We start from the raw sequence: 23,758 nt of genomic DNA, 5'->3' as shown, positions 1-23,758 counted from the left end.
TGCTTGATTGAAAGATATATTTAGCCCAAGTCGTAATTTAAGAAGTTAGATGCAAACGTATCTATAGTCCATCATTTCAGGTAGTTACACTGAGTCCTATAGGGGGACTTTTATCGGGCATATTTTGACAGATTTGGCCATGACAGTGAGAGACGTTTTTGTTTTTTTTTAGTTTATGGTTATAAAGATGAGCAAGCCTGTAGCGGCATCTGGTGGCAAGACAGATGAATTACATCTCCCCAGAGTAGCCTTTCAAAGGAAACGTGCCAACGACCGTCAAGAGTTATTATAGCAGCAGGTCGTAGGTGTAGTTCTGACTTACTGGAGGTTCGTATGAATATTAAAGCTGTGTAAATTAATACAGGCTTCTTGTTAATGGAGAAGATTAATGATGAATGTGAAAAGGATCGGGATACATGTGACTGTCGACACACCCGGAACTTACAGCTTACATCAATCTCATTGGTTGACGGTGACATTTTGTAAATAAAGATTTATACAAATTTGAAACGAAAAAATAAAAATCTGTCTCAGCAATACAAAATATCCAAGGAGGAGGGATCCATCAACAAGAGCCTTGAATGAAGTTGTTGTGGTGGTATCTATTTTATCATCTGAAGTTTTGTTTGTTTGTTTTTTCAGGGTTTTTTCTTTTTCTTTTTTTCTCTCTTTTTTCTTTTTCTAATTGATCACATTGTTGACACATAAATGTGACACATATCTATCATTAGTGATATAAAGTCAGAATAAAGGCTAAATATTACTGTTGACGGCTCGGTATTTATCAATATAAACGTAGATATTAGACATAAAATAATAATGTTTAAAAAAAAAAAAAAAGCTGCATACAAACACCGACAGTAACGACTCCTGCCGGGGGGTCCGGTCACTGGATGTCGTCACCTCTGTCTGTCCACAGCGGGGCAGGACTCGGTGAAACTTCTAGTGGACAGGACAACAGCCGACTGCGTCGTCGTGTTATGCTCACAGATGACTGAGGAGCCAGCTGCTCACAAGATCTAACTTTTTTTCTTTTTTTTTTATCTGTTTTTTAAATTTCCACATCGTTTCATACCAATATGGCAGAATCCAGGCGTGAGGAGGAGGAGGAGGAGGACGAAGGAGAGCGCACAAGCCAGGCATCGGGTATGGTGGTGTATCAGGCTTTGATTTATCTGCAGAGCGCGTACTTTAGGAAAAAGCAGAATCTTGTCTGAACACTTGCAACATTGACGAAATCATTTGTGTAGAAACGCAATGTGAACAGCAAATAATGTGAAAAATCTTCATTGTTAAGCGGGGGACGATGCTCCATTCATAAAACCTGTTGCTTAAAGCTCACAATTCAGGAGTCAGCGTTTTATTCTAATTTAAACACCGAAACTGAGAGAGAGGAATGACCCCTAGAAATCCTAGAAATGTATAAAAGGTGTGCAAACCTCTCATGGACCTGCACCCTGCATCTGGGTGACCTTGCCATCTGGCAGGATTGAGAGACCGGTGTTAGGGTTAATTTGGGCAAATGCAGAAGGATTTTTAATAACTATGTTTTGGTGTTGCTTCAGAAATCTGAACACAGTATAAAGCAGTTACAGGCTGTTGTAATGCTCTGATTTTCTGTGTGGAAGCAAACCAGTACTTTATTTAATAACGCTCTGACTGAAGTGCCATTTACATCAGTTTCTCCGTTTCTTATAATCACACAGCACCGTGGATTTTAATCATCCAGTTTGTGATTATAGAAAATTCCCACCCGCTTCTGTACTCATAATTTGCTGCTCTTCATTTTAGCCCCGGCTTGCCCACAACAGTTAAGTACCAAGATAGTTTTACCCCAAATAATCTTTGTTTTTTCTAGCAAGCAACCCCACCCCATGTCAAACCCAGCAGTGTCAGACCCCAACACACCCTCTCATACCACAACCTGACTCCACCAGCTGTTTGCATGGAAATTCCTGTCAGTGTCTGAACAGGCAGGCTGCTGTGTGATGAACACGTTGTGGTATGTAATTGATAGAACTTGTGATAATAACAGAAAATCGTCTGACCCACTTCAGATACTACTTCGGGCAGTTTGCACTGTGAATCACTCATTTGCATCGACACCATCTAATCTTCCCGGACACTGCTGCTGACATTGTGTTATTCACTCGTGACATCGTCATTTGGCGGCTTTAAGCTGTCTTGTTTTTAGAGTGAGGGCAAATCTGTTTTCAACAGTTAGCAGCAGCACTTCCAGGATTTTGACCTGAGTCACACTTTACAATCTTTTCCCTCCCAAAGGTGCTTCAGCATGTTCTTGATGACCTGTACAGGATAGGGAGCAAATTTGCTTATTGAATTGACTGCTCTCTTAACTCATACGGAGTTCATGCTGGTGAAGCGTGACACTTGAAGGCAGATTGTTCTCCATTTGGTGCTCGTTTCACCAGCTGCTCTGTGACTGCTGCCACTTGTGCTGAGTAACGTCAGCATGTGCTCGAGGGAGAGTATGGCTGTGAAGGGGAAACCTTTCCTGCTGACTTTAGCTGCTTTCTGATGTCAGTGAATCTCTAATGGTAAATAATTCTCTTAAAGAGAGCCACTATTGTTACATACAGGTACAACACATGTTTCAGTTTCTCTATTTGGGATGATCCTGTTGCTTCATTGGTCAGTGTGTTGGTTATTCTACCACTTTGGCCCTTATTAATATACCTTAACAGCCATCTGATGCATGTGTGGTCAATCCATTTTCCCAGAGTGCCACACGAGAAATAGGGACTGCTTTAGAATAAACTGAACCCAATTCTGCTTAAAATAAATGTTATCTCTTTATAAGCTTAATTGCTGTTGCCCTCCTCACCTACCACAATTCTTGGCCTGAAGTCACCTTCATGATGTTTAAGTATGGTACAAGATTGCCTGAAGCTTATTCAAACTGGTGTGCCTTCCCCAGCTGATATAATCTGTCGTTTCTGGCATTTGCTGCTGGTTATAGTGGGATCAAAAATCAGTGTTCACTTTGCAAAACCTCCACAGGACTCTGGAAAAATCACATTTATGCCTTGTTGATTCCCTATATCACTGCAGTTCTACTAGAGGGATGAAACCTAATTCATTCATTCCCTTATTTGAAGTTTTGAACATGATAGTGGAGAGCTCTGTCTGTCTCAAACTTCCCACAGCCATTCTGTTGGACTGAGATCTGGTGACTCATATGATTCACGTTGTTTTCAGACAATCAGTCCATCTCTGTGCGACGGGGAGGCATAATCAGTCAAGAGTTTCTGTTAATTTGTCACACCTCTGTGTGTGTGAGGTATTCATGCCTAACGTCTCACGCACAGGTGAGTTTAACCAAGACAAAACCGCAGTGCTGTTATTGGTGCAGAGGCCGATTATGACTAATAGGGAGGTTTTTGACGTCCATTAAACCAGAAGTACATTCAGTACATTTAGAAGTGCATTCAGCTTTAGAGTTTATACTTTAAACTATGTGAAATGTATCCGCCTGCATCACTTTCTTTTTCACACCAGCAGACAGAGAAATGGATTCACTTTGGTACCTTTCAGATATTTCAAACTCACTTTCTCTCTCAAAGAACTTGAAAACATGTACTGTTTGCATTCCTATAAGCCTGAATCTGTGAACACAAACAGCTGGCTTACATGGTTACATAAAGTGTAACCAGATACTTTGTTTCTATCTTAGAGGATAGAAAAAAAAAATTAAATGAAAAAACACATCTCAAACCTGCAAACTCAGAAAATATCTGAATCTTTTAGTTTTGACTGTCATGTCTATTTTATTTATAGCCTATAAGAGATTTAAACAACAGAAGCTGACTGTGCTCTAGAGAAAAGGCACATTTACATTCCAGGTCTCCAGAAAAGCCCAGGTTTAAAATATATAAAGAAATTTTCATACCAGTATTGGCAATACTGGCCCTGCATTGACTTGATATCAGATCAATGCCAAATCGTGCAGTATCACACAGCACTGCTGGTTACTTTATCTTCATATTAGAGCTATGGGTTTTTGGTAGCTCAGGTAGTAGACCAGCAGGTCTATCAATCAGAAGCTCAGTGAACTCATCCCTGACTCCTCCAGCTGCCCTGAGTTGCCACATGATAAATCTGTGTGAGGGTGTGAACGCTAGAAAGTACTTAGGCATAGATAAAAGTGCTGAATGAGTGTGTTTGTGTGTGCGTATGACTGGATGAATGAGATTAGTAGTAGAAAGTGCTTTGAGTGCTCACCTGAGTAGAAAGGTGCAATATATAAGTACCAGTCCATTTAGCTTACTTGGATTTACTCAAGGACTCATATTTGAAGTGCTTTGAATAAGTGCTCTTCAGGTGCTCTGAGAAATCGTTTTTTTAAAAAAAAATAGATCTTCCATTTATCATCATATTTTTAATTTTCTGTTTAAAATCCTTTAGTTAATTCAACATTTTAAGCAAATACTCAAGAGCCAGGTTCTATATTGCACTGGAAATATAACAGTTAACTGTTTAAGCCTGAAATAAATGCTGACCTCGTGACAGAGTAAATGTAAATTCAAAGCTGCTGAAGTTAATTATTTAACGGCTGTAGACCCGCGTCAGCTACAGTATGGATGACAGAGAGTCACGTGAACATTTCTGTGACTTCACAAGTAAAAGATTAATATGGTGCAGTGTTACACTGAAAACCTCCACTTCCTGATTGACCACATTCCACTTCATCAGATTGGCCGAGTAAACACTGAGACATTATCGGCCGCCCCTCTTTTTTTGCTGTTGCCTGTGGGTGTGTGACTGCTTGCTTCAGCTTCGTTGGCACGTTCAGAGGGACGCTCGGTGGACCAGGAGGGAAAATATTGATTGGAAATAACCTTTTTGATGCTGAACGCTTGATGTCTTTTCCTTTAATTTCTCTCAGGTAAAGCTGTCAGCACATGGTGTCATCACTTCTAGTGATACAGATGACCAGGCAGGTGTGCTTTTGTGTCACTTATGTGACTTCGGTTATGAAGTGTTGACATTTTATTAAGTGTAAAAGTGTCATCATGTAGCCACTTAAAAATGTCTGTGTCATCAAGTGAAAGTACAGAAGCTGTGTTCTCACATGCTGTGTAAATTGAGGAAGCAGCACTATAGCTTAAACAGATAACAAGTAACAGGTGTGACAGGTGCGTGTCATGAACAACTAGGTCAGGGCGTCAGGTTTGAGGCATTAAAAACAATGCCTCCTCTGTCTCTGCCTGGTTGCCTTCATTAAACTTCAAGGACAAATGACTTTAGTTTAAATGACTGAATTTACTCTTTAGCTTGTGCTGATAAATGCTGGAAATCTGCTTTAGGTTTGTAAAAACCTAGAGATCAGGTCATGGATCACATTAGTCCAGGAAATAACTATACGTATGTTTATGGTGCTTCCTGAAGGAAACCAGTTCATTTTAGCCAAACTGGTTCATCAACATGTTTCTGTCCACCCTGCTGGTATGGTTGCTGGTATGGTTTCAGTTCTTGTATTTCTAGTTCACACAGCACTGGCTGGAAGCAGTGGGAGAGTCTGGGGTTTGTGTCTTATAAAACAATGGCTCAGACCTTTGGCGTGGACCGTGATGTCATATTTAGTTGCCTTTTTAAAAACTCCCATCTTCACCTGCTGCTTCTTTTGTGCATTTTTATCCTCATTCTGATCGTCAGTAAGTTGCTTTATCAGTAGGACCAGCTCATGTTTTAGAAAGATCATTCTATCTCAAATCAACATGCACCTACGGCTCAACCGTCTCTGATTCGCTTACAGATTTTATGGTTTGGACATTTAATCGTTGCTGTGAAATTTTATCTATCAAATACTTTTTTTCCCAAAGTTCAGTGTTTACATATGGATGACTCAAAGGCTATTAAAGATGAGATTTTCTCTGGCCTTCCTTGCCATCAGAGTCAATAAGGATCTGTAACTTGGGAGAGCGACATCTAAAAATGTCCAATTATTGACTAGTTAAAATTTGAAGAGAAATAATCAAGCAGTCCTGTGACGTCTTGTATTTGAACTCACAGTAAAAGTTTGGGTTGTTTTTTTTTGTTTGTTTGTTTGTTTTCAAACTGATATTGTAAAAGATTTCTGAATGAATATAGTTGTATTTTGCAATAATACAAAATAAAATGTGCCGAATACTTTTCAATGTCAAATTTTTGGTCACAAAAACGAAGAAAGTGCCATTTTCATTCAAACTTAAAGTTGGATTGAGCAAGTATAACAAGTTGTACCACAAAAACAAAAATATCAGTAGATAGTTTCCAGATGGTACTCTAATTATAAATGAGAAACTAATTGTGTTGATTATATGCATATTTTTTCATTTTCAAGACCTACTCTACCCAAAGGACTATCTGATAAATAACATTTTTATCATAGTTGTGACTAAGAATTGAACTTATTCTACAGGTTTAATTGCATCATTGTAAAATTCAACTTTGTACCATTCAGAAATTATCACTGGTTGTCTTTTGATATGTGAAGCTTTTTTCTAAGTGAGCGTTCAAATGTGACTTTACACAACTGCTTGATTTATTTGGGGTTTTTTTTAATATTTTAACTGACCAACACTAAGACATTTTTTGATGTATCTGTACTAAATGTTAGATCCTGATTCCTTTTGATGATAAGAAAGGCCAGGGAAATTCTCAGGCTTTTATCTTTAATAATGTTTGAAATATTCATGTCCAAACATTGACTCATGCTGGTAGTGAGCCAATGGACCATTTTTCAAAAATATATCTCTTGAAAAAAAAATCTGACGTATAAGGTGGAAATTTCATAACAATCATTATAACATGTTTTTTCAGAAAGATTTAAGTTAATTGGACATGATCGATCAGAAGGTCATGTTAACATAGCTTGTTTCTGGATTCAGTGAATGCAGCCATTGCTTCTGGTTACTTGACCTGTAGTATCTCAGTCACTGCACTAAAAATGATCAATCATGATACATCTAACTTTTCTCATACATCTTCATTGCATTAATGTTCACAAGTATGTTGTCTTTGTTGCTCTTGTCACTTATAAAACCTGTTTCTCTCTGTTTTCCTCTGCAGATGGTGTGGAAAGAACCAAGAACCAAGAACATTTGCATTCCAGGTATTTGATTTCATGCCGAGCTGAAGTTTTGTATGTTCTATCCAGCAGCAGCTGTTCAGTTTCACCAAACTTCAGCTGTAGCTGGAAGCAGGGCTCTGTCCCCTTTAACAGCCAGATCTGCTGATGGTGAGATTGTGAATGGACCAAACAATGCGGTGATCTATCCTCGCTGACAGACAGAAGGTCAACACAATGATGAGTAGACACCGTGCTGCTTTTTTCACTTGGTGTTTACATATGTTAAGAAGACAAATGTGTGTAGAGCTGAAAATCTGTCACGTTATTTAAAGCTTTCATACATCGTGGATTTGTTTGTGACCTATTAAGTCCACGTGGTTCCAACTCAAGCAGTCAATTAAATTAACCGCCCAGCACAAGGAAAGGAGGATTGTTGGGCTTTTGTCAGATAGTTTAGATCGAGGACTCGGGTCTTAACGAGTAGGGAAAGTTCCCTGTCACGTTAGTTCAACCTCTATAGTTTTCAACCAGCACAAAGAGTGCTGCGATCAAAAGGAAAGAATGTTTGAAAGTGAAACAAACGGAAGATGTCAATACATTCGCCTCCTGTATTTTGTAAAAGAGTTACAAAAGAGGAAATTGTCCTGTTTATTGGGATCCCTGGTTTTGTAAGCCCAATGATTTCAAACAGATTAATGAACGGTGTTTGTTGGGATGCTACTCTTGTCCTATAAAGTGGAAACTTATTATTCTTTGCCTTTATTTGTGTGTGGTTGTGAAAGGGGATGCATTTTTTAAGCATATAAAGTTTCATAAATGCGGTCAGTGTTTTTAAAAGCTTCAACCCATGCTGAACATTTGGATTCAGACAGTTTTTACCCCTCAGCCGTAAAATACTGATGGAGTAAGATACCAGCAGGATATCATAAGTGGACAATTTTGAATCCCAGTGACTTTGATCACAATGTCGAAGTCAGAGGTCAAGTTTCTGAAAATCTTGTGAATGCGATAACTCAAGAAGGAAGTCACCTTGGATTTTCATCTACTGAAAATCTCCGACAAGTTTGAATCCCAGTGGCCTTGACCTCAAGGTCAGAGGTCAAGTATTCCGAATACCTTTTGAATCTAATAACTCAAGGCGACATTGACTTTGATACCATGGTGTGTAGTGTCTATTGGAGGCTGAGAAGTAGCACTTGCATCCAGCAGTGGGGGTTTTTTCTACTGTTGGATCTCTATGATGTCATTTAATGCTGCTGTCTGAGGCAAATAAGTCTGTATTTAAGCAGAATTGCTGCCCACCTGCTGCTTAAACCGTCCGTTTGAGAGAGGTAGCCAATCAGAAGTAAGGAAATGAAACGACTCGTTTCAGACAGCCCAGTCTAAGAAATGTGAATTGCATAATTAACTCTGGACTCTAAGAAAGTTCTAAGAACTTATTTCAATGTATTTCAGCACTTTTTTTTTTCTGCTTATATAAAATATTTTTGTCTTTTTACCTGATGTAAACCACCTTATTCTTCCCTTAACCATAATAATCCAATACAGTCTGCCATTTTTCGCTTATATTTTTATCATTTATATCTATAAAATATTTAAGCAAGTCATCTCTGCCTTATTGTCAATCTATTTTTGGATCATCAACAATAAGGAGGAGCTGCATGGAGTTACACTGCAAGGATTGTTAAAATGAAGAGTGACGAGATTTCTGTTTAACCATGGTGTCACCGCAAAAGTATGAACCTGCTGTTGATGATAAACAAGACTCTTGTTCTGCTCTCTTTTCAGTCCGGGACCTCTCTCCTCAATACGAGCTGCTATCAAACGAAGTAAGTTTGCCTAAACCGGCCTTCTGAGAAACGTTTAGAGCCTTTTACGGTGTGTTTCTTCACATGGTTTTCATGTGGAAGTGTAATGAGTCTTCTTTCTAATGTTTGGTTTCAGCGGGATTTTTTTTAAGAGAGGAATATTATCTGTAGTATGATTAACTTGAACAGACATCTTATAGTGCAATGGGGACAAAGTTCATGTTACTTTTTTTTTTCTTTCTTCCTTTAGCGAGAACAAACTCTCAGAGCAACAACAGAGACAGGAGGTACTGTAAAATGTTCTCATCCTCCTACTCTTTACATCTCGCCTGTATTGTTTGCTTCTTAAAAGCTTAATGAAACCAAATATCTGATTTGTGCCATGTGGTTCAGAGAACTGTGCTTTTGCTAACAAATTTAAAAAGTAATCATCAGTAAATAAATTGCATTAAAGATAAATGAGAAGTGGGTGTGTAGATGTGTTTTTGTCGGGGGGGGGGGGGTTTTCATGTAGGGGGGGTCCTCATGGTGCTATGGTGGTTTGTCTTCCAGGCGACCACAGATCACCTTTGTAGCAGCAGAGCCTCTGACAAGTAACACCTGGTTCACAGGATCCTCAGTGGTTTCCCCTCCTCCTCAGCCAGGCTCTGTTTCCCAGGTAGGTTTGACCTGAGCCACAGTGTCTCAGTGCTACCTATTAATAATCACTGATGAGCACATGTCAATCCTAGTAACAAGTATTTTAAAATGATCAAAGTGTGTCATAGCCAAGGGTGTGTGCTGTGAAAAAAATAAATAAATAAAAAGTATATATTTAAAAAAAAAACAAAACACAGGCACGCAGACTCAAATGCTTTGACTGAAAGGTTCAAATGTTGGGTCCAAACATGCCTGGATCAACCTATGAAAGCATGCCTAATGAAAAGAGTCATAATAACAATAGTAGAAAGTTCAATAATTCTATTATTCTAGATACACGACACAGAAATGTCATAGTAACTGAGAAAATGTGTGAAAATCTCTCTTTTAATGACTCCACTCCCACCATCCAATGACCAGGTGATCAAAGAGAAGACTGGGGAGGAACACACTGTAAAGCCCACTGCAGCCCCCCGCACAGCCACAAGCGCCACACAGACTGACCCTGCCGCTACCGTCACACAGCGTGGTGACACTCCACCGTTAGCGGAGAAAAGACCTGCTGGTGAGGCATAAAAGGATCATTACTGTCCGCTGAGCATTCATAGCAGGTTTGACTCTAAACACCGTGGTTCTTCATGTTTCCAGGTACAAAGCCACAAAAGCCACCCAGGCCCTCGCTGCCGAAACAAGCAGACAGAAAAGCAGCAGAGAAGGTTGCGACAAATACTGCAGCACTCACGAACGCTGAGGACCAAAGTGATCCTGACTCTGATGGAAAGCAACTTCGACAGCAAGACTCCACGCACACGTGCGCCCGATCTGTAACTGTCCACTGGAACATTCCCGTAAACCATCCTTCTGCTGCCCCTGAACCTGGTGACGCCACTCTTTCACCTTCAAACTCCAATCGCAGCCAACGTCCCGTTCCACGCCCTCGCACGAAATCCCTTAAGCAAGCAACCGAAGAGGAGGCTAAAGTTCAGACTTTGGTTGAAATCGGTGAACGTTTTGAGGATATTCAATCTGATAACCAGGAGTTCCACTCAAATAAGTATTTAAAGGAGTTGTTGGAGGTTTTCGGTGCAGATAACGAGTGCGAGCAGGGCGGTGGCATCACTGATCAAGCCCACGAATCCTCGCAAAGTGAAGATGCTCCTGACGAGATGAGCGGCAGCAACAATCAACGTAGCATCCGGGCCAAGATCCAGGCCTTTGAGAGCCAGGCTACCGGCGAGGACGGAAATGGGAATGAATCTAGCAAACCGCAGCTTCCTGCCAGGAAGCCATCCATTAGACCTCCGGTTGCTGCTAAACCTTTTGTAGCTCTCAAACCTCCGTTTACCCCGAGTATAGACGATGACAGTCAAAACATATCGGGGGCAAACATCTTTAAAAACGCTACGACAGCCCCCAGACCTCAGCCTCCTGAGAAACCTGCAGGTCGATCAATAAGGGAGGAGCTGGAGGCTTTACACAGCAAGGGGGCCATGTCACAAATATCACGCCCTCCGCTGACCAGAATCAGTCAGGTGTATGAGGAAGACTCTTCACCTTTTCCACCTGAATCTTCACCTTTTCCACCTGAATATTCACCTTTTCCACCTACACCTCCGGTGAAGGAACCACTCAAACCCAATCTGAATATAAACAACCACAACTCGGCCTCCATGGTCAGAGAGAATGAGTATGTGGAGACTCCAATAAGTAAGTACAAATAAAATGCACTGCTCCAAAAGCACATGTTTACGTTTTTCATCTCCAGTTTCTCTGTTAATCAACCTACTGTTTTGTTTTGGGTTTTTCAATCTGCTTTCATATAAAAATCCTTTATTTGACTTTATTAATGTAAGAAGAAATCCTATAAATTGTGGTTAAGAAGGTCATCTTGCCTGCAAAGATCTTACTGGTGTTTAAGTGACAACCATAAGAAGCTGAGAAAAGAGAGCAGAATCTTTGATTGGTGTCACTGGCAGATATTTGACATTTAAAAAAACCTAATTAATGGTTGTTTGGTTACATCGTGGTCAGAGATGCCGCACAAAACTATGTAGTGACTGGAGGAGCCTTATTTCCTACAATGCCAAATGCTCCCTTTAAGTAAACCTTAAGCTCTTCTCTTCTCGATTGCAAATAACAACAACGTTCTGCTTGACTTTTATGACATTATTGTACACCGGAGGTCCTGAGTTAGGTTGGTGCAACACAAACGCAAAGCTGTACACTCATGTGGTGTCTCATTGCTCAGATCCGATGCCATTTAAACCGCCGCGTAACTCTAACATCAATGGAGGCTCCGTCACCGTGCCAAGCCTGCCGAAACGACCAACCACCATCAGGGTCCCCAGCAAAACCAGTTCAGGTAGGTTCAGTAAGCCTTAAGCGATTGACTGATGTTTGATTTCTGTCAAAACACTGATGTGTTTATCTGACATGTATGCAGCATGTGGTAACTGGGCACTGAACTCTTACCTACCTTCACTTTATTTATCCTGTACACATGAAGCACAGCTGCTCAGTATGCCTTTTTTAATGTCAGATTCCTCCTGGGATGATCCTCCTCCTCTTCCAATTCAGAACCCCGTGGGCTCACTAAACAACTCAATGAACCACAAAAAAAGCCTGCAGTCCAGCTTGTCCCTCCAGGTATGATATGGATCACAGGAAAGCCTCAAACCTCATTAAAGTGCATCTTCTGATGAAACTCTTGCCTCCTAAACCCGCTGCCTGCTGTTGCGCTTCAGCTAGTTGTGCTTCACATCTTTTGCCCTGATTCTTTTTCCAGGAGCCTTTCAGTGCTATGCCAATGCCATCTCTGCCACCTCGGTAAGTGCAGGGGGGAAAACAATCAAATATCAAACTGTAGGACACTTTGAGTATGTCCCACTCAAGTTGTGCACAATTTTGCACTTCAGGAAGCCAAGTGTGAACAAAAGCCTCCCACCTCGCCCACCTGCTGCCAAAATAGCCCCGGGAAGGCCTCCCCAAAGCTTCAAAGCCACAGGTCGCTCTCAGTCGCTGTCATGGGACGCTTCACCTAAACTCCAGCCAGAGAAGCCCCACAGGAAAGAACTCGTCTTACCCCCAAGGCCCAACCCAGGCCACCGCCTCTACAACAAATACACTGTGAGAGACTGCACGCATAAAAACTCCAGGCTTGTTTCTACAACGGCTTAGTGAGGGCTTGATAACATTTTTTTTTTCTTTCTCCTACTAGTTGCAGCTTCCCCATGGGATTGCAAGCTTTGACTACAAAGGGAGTAGTTCAAGAGAGCTGTCATTCCAGGTGACCAAACTAGTTTTACCAGCACATACGTGGCCTGCAGCTCATCATTGTTAAGCACATCATTAAGTCCTTTGTGTACTGTTGGCCTTTCAATAGAAAAACGAAGTGCTGCTACTGCTCAGAGAAATTAATCACAATGAATTGGAGTGCCAAGCTGGAAAAACTAGAGGAAAAGTCCACAAGTCCTGCATGAAGATTATAACTCCCCTTTCCTCGGATGAATCTTCACCACAGGTGACTCAGCTTTTTATTATGAGTCAGTGTATGTTTTTTGCCACCTGATCCGTTGATGCTGCTGTTACCAGTCTGTCCTGATGTGTTACCCTGTAAAGTCTTTGTTCCTTTTTGTGCAGGATTCTGACCAAACTGGGCTAAAGGTGCAGGTCGTACATGACTTCGATCCAGGTGAAGCATGGGTTTCTTGAATAACTGTTTAATAGAATATTTTTGACATTTCAGGCTGTTCTTTGTCTGGATTTGTTGTGGCATTTTAATTAGAGGACAAATACAATTATAGGTTTCCAGTCAAGAGGGGAGGGAAGGTAGTATAGTGTAATCTCTGTAGACAGGGGGCTAACCCAAGGGCCTCCCACTAAATTTAGAAATCCATATGCATATGCATTTTTTTTTTCTTTTAATCTTTGGAGACAACTCTTTCTGGTGAAGTCAGGAGGTGATGGTTTATATGGCACAAGATAATGGGGGCCTAACTAGTAAGATTTAGCGTTAACTTTAACCAAGACTAGCTTGTTTTCCAGAAAAGAAATGCAATAGAAAGGAGGTCAGTCCAAAATTGACAAACACACCTAGATCTAGCTCTAATGCTCCCTAAATAACAAATAGTTTCTTATTTCTGCTGGCCTCTTTGTGTCCGTGCCACAGTGAACACTCTAAACAGCAACCTCTCCTGCTGATAAAATGCATGTTGTCTGAAAAGAATCAGACACTGATGGCCACTTTATTGGGTACACCTTGCTAGTACCAGTTTGGCCTGTATTAATTATTCAGGGCATAGATTCAACACGGTGCCGGAAACATTCCTGAGAGACGGCTGCAGATTTGCACATCCACGATGCAGAACTCCTGCTATACCACATATCGCAGGTGGAGGTCATTTGAGTACAGTGAACTAATACACATTCAAGAAACCATCAAATATCTTTGATGGCACTAAGGGGCCCAAAGTGTGCCAATGTGCCATGCTTTAAACTTAAGCATGACCATGTCTATATACTTAAATTCACTGGGTTACCGCCATGTGATCAGCTGATCAGCCATCAGCATTAACAAACAGTTGAACAGGTGTACCTAATGAAGTGGCAAGTAAGTGTAGATGTATTTGTTGTATTTGATTGTTTGCACTGAATGATTGATTGTGAAGTGTTTGGTCCTCAGAGGGCCCCGGAGAGCTGAGTCTGAGAGCGGGAGATATTGTGACCATGGTGGAGAAGGTGGACAGCGAGTGGTACAGGGGCACCTGTAGGGGATCTACTGGTTTCTTTCCCATCAATCATGTCAAAGTCCTGGTAGGTTTCAGTGCATCCTTCACCTATTTAGTGACAATCAAAAAGCAAGGCAAATGCTTTTAACTTTTGTTTTCTTTTTGATTAGTTGGATTCACCAAAACCCCTCCCAGAAAGGAAACCAAAGCCGCCACCAACACCCGCAAAAGTCAGGTACTGTCTTTGCAGCATAAAATGTTTGGATCAGCCTTTAGAAACCAGCATGATGGGCTAACTGGATGTTTAATATACCCTTAAAGTGGTCCCAGGTGTATGGCGAGGTTCGACTTTGAAGGGGAGCACAGTGATGAGCTGTCGTTCTCTGAGGGTGATGTGATCCAGCTGAAGGAGTATATGGGACAGGACTGGGCACGGGGACAGATCGGCGGCCACACTGGCATCTTCCCCCTTAACTTTGTAGACGTCATTGAAGATCTGCCTCCACCCCCGAGTCAGAAACCCAGTAAGAAGGTCGCACTGCCCGGTAAGATTTTCTGAAGACACTCAGACGCTCACTATGTGCTGACTTTTAAACTGTACATGCATACAATTATCTGTGTGAATATCCACACTACAACATGCAGACGTTTTGTATCTTTCACTGAAGAGCCTTTATGAGCGTCTTTACTTCATGCTGGCTGGTACATACTCTCTGTGGCATGTCAAGAATTTGCCCTTGTGTTTGACTTTAATTAAATAATTGTTTACAAAAGCCCAGCCATAGACAGGAGTTTAGAATTACAGATCAGAGGTTACGAGTAGTGCATTGTTGTCCTACAAATACTCTTTAAATCAGGGGTGTCGAACTCCAGGCCTCGAGGGCCGGTGTCCTGCAGGTTTTAGATCTCACCCTGGGTCAGCATACCTGAATCAAATGATTAGTTCATTACCAGGCCTCTGGAGAACTTCAAGACATGTTGAGGAGGTAATTTAGCAATTTAAATCAGCTGTGTTGGATCAAGGACGCCGGCCCTCAAGGCCTGGAGTTCAACACCTGTGCTTTAAATACTATAAATTGAGGAAAAAAGTTGAAATTGGCCTTTAAAAAGTTAAAGCATTCACATGAATAATGCAAACTCCTGCTCAGTAAAAGAAATAATACAAAAAGCCTGACACCAGTCTCCTCAATGGCAGCAATATTGAATTATTAATAGCACACCAATACATTATTGAGGACTGTCATAAAATGTGGCCACAGAATTTTCTGTTTGTTCCTTGATTTAATTTTGTACACTTACACAGGGATGGCTGCCGCTTCTCCCAGCATGCACCCTGAGGCTGGCAAACCTGCTCAGGTAACCAACACTGATACAAGCACGATAATAAATCCAGACAATGTTGGTCATGCAATTTGACCCTGTGTGTTGAGCAAAATATATAATAGTTTTGTTATAGTTAAGTTTTCCGCAGGTGCACTGAACATTTGTATTTTGCTCCTCGTTTTTTGTAGGCGTCTCACTCTGACGTGGAGTGGGTGGTGGCTCTGTATGATTATGCAGGGAGGACAGAGGAAGAGCTGTCCTTTCAACAGGGCGACTGTATCCTCGTCACCAAGCACATCGATGCTGAGTGGAGCTGTGGCAGGCTCAACGGCAGGGAGGGCCTCTTCCCCAGGAATTATGCGGAAAGCACCACAGGTGTGATGATGTCATTAACATTTGAGCTGAAGAGTTTTGTTTTGAAACGCCCGTCTCTTTATACTGTGCGTTTTTTGGTAGAGAAAATCAGGTGTGAGAAGATGGACAAAGACCTCCCTTTTTATGTCATGCTGCTCTGTAGCATGACACAGTGAGAAGCAATGTTCGCCCCCAAAGCTTCACTGTTTATCACATGCATGCACTAAATACACTGTTCTAAAAGTTCAAGAAACACTAGAGTATAGGATCATGCTCAATGAGATCTGATATGATTTGCAAGTGTTCCTTCAAATCTTGCCCTTTACAGGCCAGCAGCCGTTTAATAACCAGGAGAATGGAGCTGCTGGAGGCGGGAGAGCCAGGGCTCTGTACAGTTTCGCATCAACCTGTGATGAGGAGCTCTCCCTGCGGGTAGTGATGCGATTCAATCTTACATGAGTAAACAAAATAAATTCCTCAATACATGTAAAACCACATTTCCTCTTCTTTTACAGGTTGGGGATATTATAACCAATCTCGAGTCCATAGATGATGAATGGTTTTTAGGGGACCTGAGGGGCAAACGGGCCTTGGTTCCTAAAAACTACGTGCAAGTACTGGATTAAAGCCACACGGACTGTTGGTGCAAAGCACAGCTGGATGACCTGAAGCTCCAGTGACTTGTTTACAGCAGAAGTGTGAACTGACTTCAAGTTGAATGCAGTATTTTATCTACAAGTAATCTAACTTTAAGTCCACTTGAAAAATGTTTACTGAATAATCAATAAAAATATTACAGATGGTGGACGATGTTTGTTTTTTGGTAAGCATTTTAGATTTGACCAGATGTACACTAGCACCATCTAGTGGTTTTATTTTCTTCCCATTACAAATGAATTTAACTTTCAAAATGTTCTTTACTGAGATGAAATTAAATCACACCATTTTGGGAGGGAAGATTACTACTGCTATAATTTCAGTAATGAAGCTTCAGTAATGTGATTTAGCAGGACCTGTGCATACGGCAAGAGTTTTACCACAGATACTGGAAACACAGGCATCTCCTACACTGAAGAATAAATCGAATTCAGGTCAGTTACCTTTTATACAAACAAAAGACCTAATGCACTGCTAATTCTGCAGCATCCGCCTTTTATCTGGTGACTAATTCCTTCAAGGGTGCTGGATTTTGTAGCATTTTATCCCCTCCTTACATGCACTGACTGAACGATTACTTTACTGAAAAAGAGAAACAGAACAGTTTGTTGGTCATTTACATTTTTTATTCAAATCAGGGTGTTTTTACACTGTCTCCTGAATGGGGGGCTCATAGCCATCAGCCCTCTCCACCTTGGCTCCAGTGTCATCACCGGAAGCCTTTGCAGCACCAGCAGCACCACCCTCACCATGGAGCTCCATCAGCTTGCCCACTGCAAGGGAGGACAGGGAACTTAACTGACTGATCAAACCATTACTGACAACTTGCAAATGACAGTTTGTCATACATATGCAATGGCAAAGACATTATAGTTGTAACATTTCATTCAATTAAACCAAGAATGTCTGCTTGTCAACTAGCATGTTGCAAGGGAACATCAGCTGATCTCAATAAGGTAATCAGGTGATCATATGGGACCGAAACATTGTCATCTTTTGTTCCCACAAACAAAAGAAACACTCTGTAAATACTACTGTGCATTACTTACACTCGAACTTGGGCTTCTTGAGCATCTTGACCTTGCGAACGTACACATCGTGCAGAGGGTAAATGGACTGGCATGCCTTCTCGATGTCCTTGCCAACACTGTCAGGGATCCTGGAATACGAAAAAGCAAACGCATTCATTTAAAACCATCAATTGCAACACACACAAAACCTGAGTGCACTCAGAGACATGACTAGCTCAATCTTAAATTAATAATGCCATCTGTGCTTTAGTCAGAAACAAATATGACTTACAACTTGTTGACCACTTCCTTCAGGTCATTGGTCTGAACCTCACGTGTCATGATCTCCATCATCTTCTTGCGGATTTGGCGGACCTGTTGGTGCTGGGCGTAGGAGGTCTTTCTGATCTGATTAGCACGCTTCTTTGTGAAACCCACACAGAAAAGACGCAGAAGGTAGCCATCGGTGGTCTTCACATCCACGTGGGCCTCAATCATGGTCTGAGCAGAAAAATAATGATTATTACATTAACAGTGCCGCCTTAAAACGCATCGGTCTGTAAAACTTTTTCTGCTCGGGTTCCTTCAATGTGCTTCTCACGTTTCCTTTTCCGAACCAAAATACATTAAAACCCAACTTGAAAGTTTTAATCTGGAGTCACTAGTAAATGGTTTGAGGTGTACACTTGTCTGCCAAGGCACTAGGTATAGCTGTGAAGTCTAATGCAACAACTCTGCCACATATTCTACATTTAGAAAGCTTCTATATTTCCAGTTTTGTTCTACAACAGTTTATGATTCTACTGCTCGCTGTCCACATGTATGCCATCTGAGCAGATAAAATGTTGGGAAATCTCAGATGCAATAGTCCAATATACAACACTGACAAGCTTGAAAGTATAACGAATAGCTGAACACACTAGATATCCCAGGTGTATCTAATAAAGTGGCCTTTGATTTTTGAATTGGAAGAGCCAACATGAAATGACACTTTGTTGCTTGCGTTTCAAAGAGTTTGCTGCACTCAGACTTTGCTGCTACCGTTGCTGTAAACAACATTACAAAATTATGAATATATGACCAACACACTCAAATCCAAAATATTTTACCAGCGCCTGCTGAGAAGACCTAACACTTTCATAACCGCTGTCATGGGCCAAAAAATAAATACAATTTACAGATCAGATGACTGTACGCACTTACGTCTTAACATGATTTATCATTTTAATTTCATGCAAGCAAAAGTCAAACAACATGTTAGTCCTTTGATAGACTGAGTTCTAGAGTGCACTCTGCCTCTGGGACTGGATGAAACCCCGCTGTGAACCTGAATTTATGTTTACGCAAACGGGGTTTTGTGAAGGGACTTAACTAGCGATGGCCCATTGCTTGCACTCACCAGCTTACTACTGTTGGCAACTACTGAAGTGGTTGACCAGATACTTTTAACTGCCGACACATCTCACAGGCCCAACATTTAAGCCACTGACCAGAATTAACTTCATGTCATTAACAAACAATGAAGGGATCCATCAGCACAGGCTTCACTCACTTCTGAAACAAGAACAGCACGAACAGCACAGACAATGCTGTGGAAAGGTGGAGGCTTATCGCAAAAATAAGCTCCCAGTATCCTCAGCAACCCATAATTGCATGTGTGAAAGAGCTTCGCACAAACATCAACTGTGCACTCTCCCAGCAGAGCATGAGGGGCACTGACAAAAAGCCCTGTGAGGATGCCAGTACTCAGAATTCTCCATCGCCAAGCAGCATTGGTGATTATATTGACTTCTCAAAGCTCCTGTTTTGTAATTATTTTTTTTTTTTTTTTTAAACAGTATATTAAAGAAGTGTATCTAAAAACCTTTAAAACATACCAAATTACATTTGATTACTTCCCCCTTTATACTGGTCATGGAAGACATTTCTCATAAGTCTTTCTTTTCCTTCTAATGTGTCGAGTCCCAATATTTACACTGCAGCGTAAATATACCGTATACAAACCTGAATGTTCACACCAAGACCATACATAGTGTAGCCCTGTAGCCAAATCTCAACAAACACATTGGCATAAGTGACATCATCAGCTATCTGGCACCACTGGTAAAAAATGTGACCATCACCTGCCACTTCTTGACCATGGAGCACATCTTGTCACGGGTCAGGTCCATGCCGTGGAAGTTGGTGAGGCAGTTCTTGCCCTGAACATCCTCAGTGATGAGCTTGAACTTGCGGAAGGCCACCTCATCATTCTGGAGATCAGCGAGGCTCACTTCAAACACACGTCCCTTCAGACCATCTGAGGCGATTCCTGTGTGGTACAAGAGGTACGAAAAAAGGTTAAAGGGTTGAAAGGTAACGAGAAGTCTCTGGAAGCTGAAGTAAGTACTGATAATGGGAAAGGCAGTTGATCTCGTAAGTAATCAGGCCCATCATTTGGGACCGAAACAGTTTGTCATCACACATTCCCACTGTACGCCAAGGACACTCTCAGATAATTATGGACAGCATTAGAAAACAATGCATCACCTACACAACTCTAAAGCTGATCTTTACTACTACTGCCAGAGTTTCACTGAATCAAAGAATGACACTTCTGTTCTTTACAGAAAGCAACATTAGCATACAACACACACAACAGTCTTCGCACAATGCAGACTTACTGGTTCCCTGAGTCCTGGTGACCAAGGTCTTGCCAAGATTGCGGATGTTGAACATGGCTGGTGCCTTGACATCATACCAGTCCTTCTTGGAGAAAGGGTCCACACTGCAGGAGAGTAGAAAGTATTCATTCACAATCATCTCAGCCATGCTTGAATGTACGAGAAAGGACACTGCTCGGATTAGCAACCACCGTGGAATAACCACTACTCTAATCGATTTCACTATTTCCTACCGGACTAGCTCGGTCGTACTGATCGTCTGCACCACATGGTGTTATAAGTTAGATACATTAACTCTTAGCCGTAGGATCCGACTGCCATGTTGCCAGACAAGCTCGCCTACAGTTAAGCTAACATTCAGTAGCCTATAGCATATAAGATTGCAGGCGCTAGCTAGCAACCAAATTACTTGAGCTTTCCCTTACTGTGCTAGTGATACTCCAAATGAGCTGCTCGCACATATTAAAATCAATTTAACTACAGAAAGTCTAAGAGAATGAAAGGAAACATCATGCTACAGCTCAGCGCCACTGGGGCCGGCGGTGCCGACACTAGCACTGGCCGCTTAACATCCACTTAAAATCGGCTTCATCCTTCACCCAATTCACACCAAAACGACACCAACGAAAAGATCGAAGTGTTGTTCACACAACAATGTCTAAATGTCCAACTTACATCTTCTTTTTGGCACCCTTTTTGCCGCCTTTGGTCAGCCTCTTATTCTTGCCGACTGCCATGTTGGCTACAGGGAGTGAAAGAGGAGGAACTCGGAAATCCCGCGAGAATTAAAGAGACGGCTCGGGGTTCGTGAGATTTGTCTCATCTCGCGAGTGTTTTTGCAGTTTCATTTGTCTCCCTCTGCCGGTGAAAGCACAGTCTAACCCGCTCGTGAAAAAACTAACAAACTACATTAAAAAATAGAGTTTTGAAATCAGCAACAATAAGGTGAGCAGACGTTCCGCTTTATGTGGCACTGCGCCGCATTTTTATCCCCTGTGCCCTTCTCCCACATCTTCAGACAGTGTCCCACACTTTGATCGGTTCTGCAGGATATGCATTTTCTAAGAGACCGGCTTTTACCAAATGTGTATAATAAAGAGTTAAAGTTAAAACATGTGAAGGCAAGGCTTTTTTTTTTTTAAATTATAGTCAGGTCAGCATCTCTAATGCCATACTCATCAGGGAACAGTAACCAAATCAAAAAGTCACAAACTTTGTAGATTCTGCTGAATATGACAGAAACAACTACAAAGACAATGAAGTCATAGTATATACTGACAAACTGAGCTTATTTATTTTTTTAGCTTCACACAGGAGTGTGAAGTAACAGACCACAAACCACAGTCATTTTAGTATTAAAGGCTGATATGCAAATACAACAACATAAAATAGCCTCGCCTGCTAAAAGTACTTGATTACTGGCAGATTATAGAAAACCACAGCGCAAAAACAGTGGAAGGGCCAAACAGGACAAAAGTAACAAAGACAAAACCTGCATTTTTTAAGCAATCTTTTTAAATAAATGGAAGCTGAAAAAAAAAATTAATAAGCTCAACAATAATTTATAACTAACTACAGCCACAGGGAACAACAGTTTTCAAAGTAAAATTTGTCAAATGCTGAAAGACAATAGTACAACATTTTCGTATTTAGTAATTTAGTAATTTGTGTCATTTGTCCCAGCAAAAAGTGATCCACACCAATTTTTTTTAACTGGGAGACAAGTTCTTCCAGATCTCTGAAAAGGACGAACTAGTCTCAAGGTGTGCAAACAGGTAAAATAGGCGTGCTTCCTGTTTTCCACCAACATTATTACTGTAACAAAGGGAAGAATTTTGTCTGTTGGGAAAATACACTTCGGAGGTTATTTATCCACTTACCCACAAAGCCTAATACAATAGTACTGTAATCTTCCACCTGTATGAAGGTCATATTATTCTGTGGAAGATGTCGTTTGCTGATGGAGGACACAAAGTAAACACGTTAGTGGACTTCATCTTTCATATACCAATATTGACAAATGTAAACCAGGTAAACAGGTAAAAAGGTGCTGTTTTATGTAAAGTCTTGCTCCTTAATTCTTCCTAATATGCCAGCAAAGTTATTAGTACTTTGACAAATCCAGCTCCTAGTGCCACAGAAAGTGTTTGCAAAAATTATTTGAAGGACGTGGCAGCTGTTTATTGTGTCTTCTCATTCAAAATCTGATTTATGTTGGCATTTTTTGCCTTTATTTCATCTACAGCAGGTGTGTCAAACATAAGGCCCAGGGGTCAAAATCAGTCCAGCAAAAACTCCAACATACACCATACATTTTTCCATCTACTGATACAATTCACCTGTTCACGTTTTTTTCACTACTATAGAAATTACTAGGTTGTTTTTTTTAGTTTTTTACAAAGTGTCCAATGTAAATAAATAAAGAAAACAGGTCATTTTTCTGTGAATTGACAGTAACTTTTTGCTTTATTTTATCAATGCGCTACCAGACTCGTTTCTGTAATTTTACATATTAATTTCTTACAATTTAAGTCTAAAGAGTGGCGCTGATGGGTTTGCTTCATTTACAACAGCGGCATTTCTTTATCATGTAAAGAAAAGTGAGAGCTACTGTTGAAATTGCACTTCTTTTTCTTATATTGAGATATCTCGGGGATTAAATGTGCAGTTAAATTCAGATAGACAGAAAGAAGAGTTTCATGTTGACTTTGACACCCCTGATCTACAGCCTCTGCTGTATTGTTTGCATGAGCAACAACTTTACATTTGTGGTTCGGATGAGAAGCTTATTACATTTGCCGTCATTACTTTAGTCATCTTTGCTTTCAAGATGGTTTAAAAAGATATTTTTCAAAGAGTTGCTCTGACACACTCTGAGCTCTTAACAAGGGCTCATCAGTTTAATTGCAATCTCTGACACTAAATCATTTGCAGATGTTATAATCTTCTTCTGAGATAATAAGAGCTTCCAACAGGATGGCAGCAAGAGGGGAGAAAGAGACGATTACGGTGGCGCTGTGTCACAAACTTGTCCACTCATTAGCTGTATAAAGCCTGCAGGAGAATAAGAAGGCACAGTTCAGTTTAAAGGTCAGTAAAAGCTTTCTCTGCTCTTTTTTCTTCTTCTTTTTGAAGGTCGTATTTAAGAAAGTCTTTGGGCTCAGTGAACAAGACTGCTGATTTGAGGTCATTAAATCAGAGACATGGCCTGCATCTCATGGGTGGTGCTGCTGGCTTCCATGACTCCCAGGGTCCCTGAGGGCTCAGCTACACTTTACTGGGAGGTCAGCGGGAACAGTGACGCCAGCTGCCTCTGTGGCAACACTCATGGCTGCACATCCATCCCACAGAGCCAATGTGAAGTCACTAGACAGAACAGAGATGGGAAGACAGATAGTATCAAATATGGGCATTATTTGATTTCGACTGCTTTGATTGTGTCTGATTAGAGTTTTGTCTCTTCTCCTCAGCCGTGCAAAAAAGAAACCTCACGTGTCAGGGGTTA

General features: G+C 41.1%; 2 protein-coding genes and 2 non-coding genes across 5 annotated transcripts; 1 reads left to right on the top strand and 3 right to left on the bottom strand.

Moving 5' to 3' along the window:
* Positions 1 to 903: 903 nt before the first annotated feature.
* Positions 904 to 18,036, top strand: sh3d19 (SH3 domain containing 19). 2 transcript variants are annotated; one of them, XM_084931665.1, is made up of 21 exons: positions 904 to 1,146; positions 7,072 to 7,114; positions 8,861 to 8,901; positions 9,131 to 9,167; positions 9,433 to 9,538; positions 9,940 to 10,084; positions 10,168 to 11,226; positions 11,768 to 11,881; positions 12,059 to 12,165; positions 12,305 to 12,345; positions 12,435 to 12,645; positions 12,737 to 12,805; positions 12,902 to 13,039; positions 13,159 to 13,210; positions 14,201 to 14,331; positions 14,417 to 14,481; positions 14,568 to 14,791; positions 15,550 to 15,602; positions 15,758 to 15,944; positions 16,252 to 16,355; positions 16,439 to 18,036. In XM_084931665.1, the coding sequence occupies exons 1-21, from the start codon at positions 1,080 to 1,082 to the stop codon at positions 16,547 to 16,549; spliced, it is 3,105 nt and encodes a 1,034-aa protein (XP_084787791.1). In that variant the 5' UTR covers positions 904 to 1,079; the 3' UTR covers positions 16,550 to 18,036. The 2 variants fall into 2 exon arrangements, with proteins under 2 accessions (XP_084787791.1, XP_084787792.1); XM_084931666.1 differs by lacking the exon at positions 904 to 1,146 and adding an exon at positions 4,929 to 5,466.
* Positions 17,185 to 21,054, bottom strand: rps3a (ribosomal protein S3A). Its single transcript, XM_084931667.1, has 6 exons — positions 20,929 to 21,054; positions 20,254 to 20,357; positions 19,714 to 19,901; positions 17,883 to 18,091; positions 17,630 to 17,739; positions 17,185 to 17,353 (listed from the first exon to the last, which is right to left on the bottom strand). The coding sequence occupies exons 1-6, from the start codon at positions 20,988 to 20,990 to the stop codon at positions 17,226 to 17,228; spliced, it is 801 nt and encodes a 266-aa protein (XP_084787793.1). The 5' UTR covers positions 20,991 to 21,054; the 3' UTR covers positions 17,185 to 17,225.
* LOC146385758 (small nucleolar RNA SNORD73) lies at positions 17,515 to 17,581 on the bottom strand. The gene has a single exon (XR_014800587.1). It is a non-coding gene; the product is annotated as a small nucleolar RNA SNORD73 (small nucleolar RNA).
* Positions 19,984 to 20,057, bottom strand: LOC146385756 (small nucleolar RNA SNORD73). Its single transcript, XR_014800586.1, has one exon. It is a non-coding gene; the product is annotated as a small nucleolar RNA SNORD73 (small nucleolar RNA).
* Positions 21,055 to 23,758: the final 2,704 nt, after the last annotated feature.

This window comes from Perissodus microlepis, chromosome 6 (genome assembly GCF_051167445.1).
Source record: "Perissodus microlepis isolate ML-2025 ecotype Zambia chromosome 6, ASM5116744v1, whole genome shotgun sequence".
Lineage (NCBI taxonomy): Eukaryota > Metazoa > Chordata > Actinopteri > Cichliformes > Cichlidae > Perissodus > Perissodus microlepis.
Note: the sequence above shows the minus strand (reverse complement) of the source record. Positions and strands in the feature narration are given on the sequence as shown.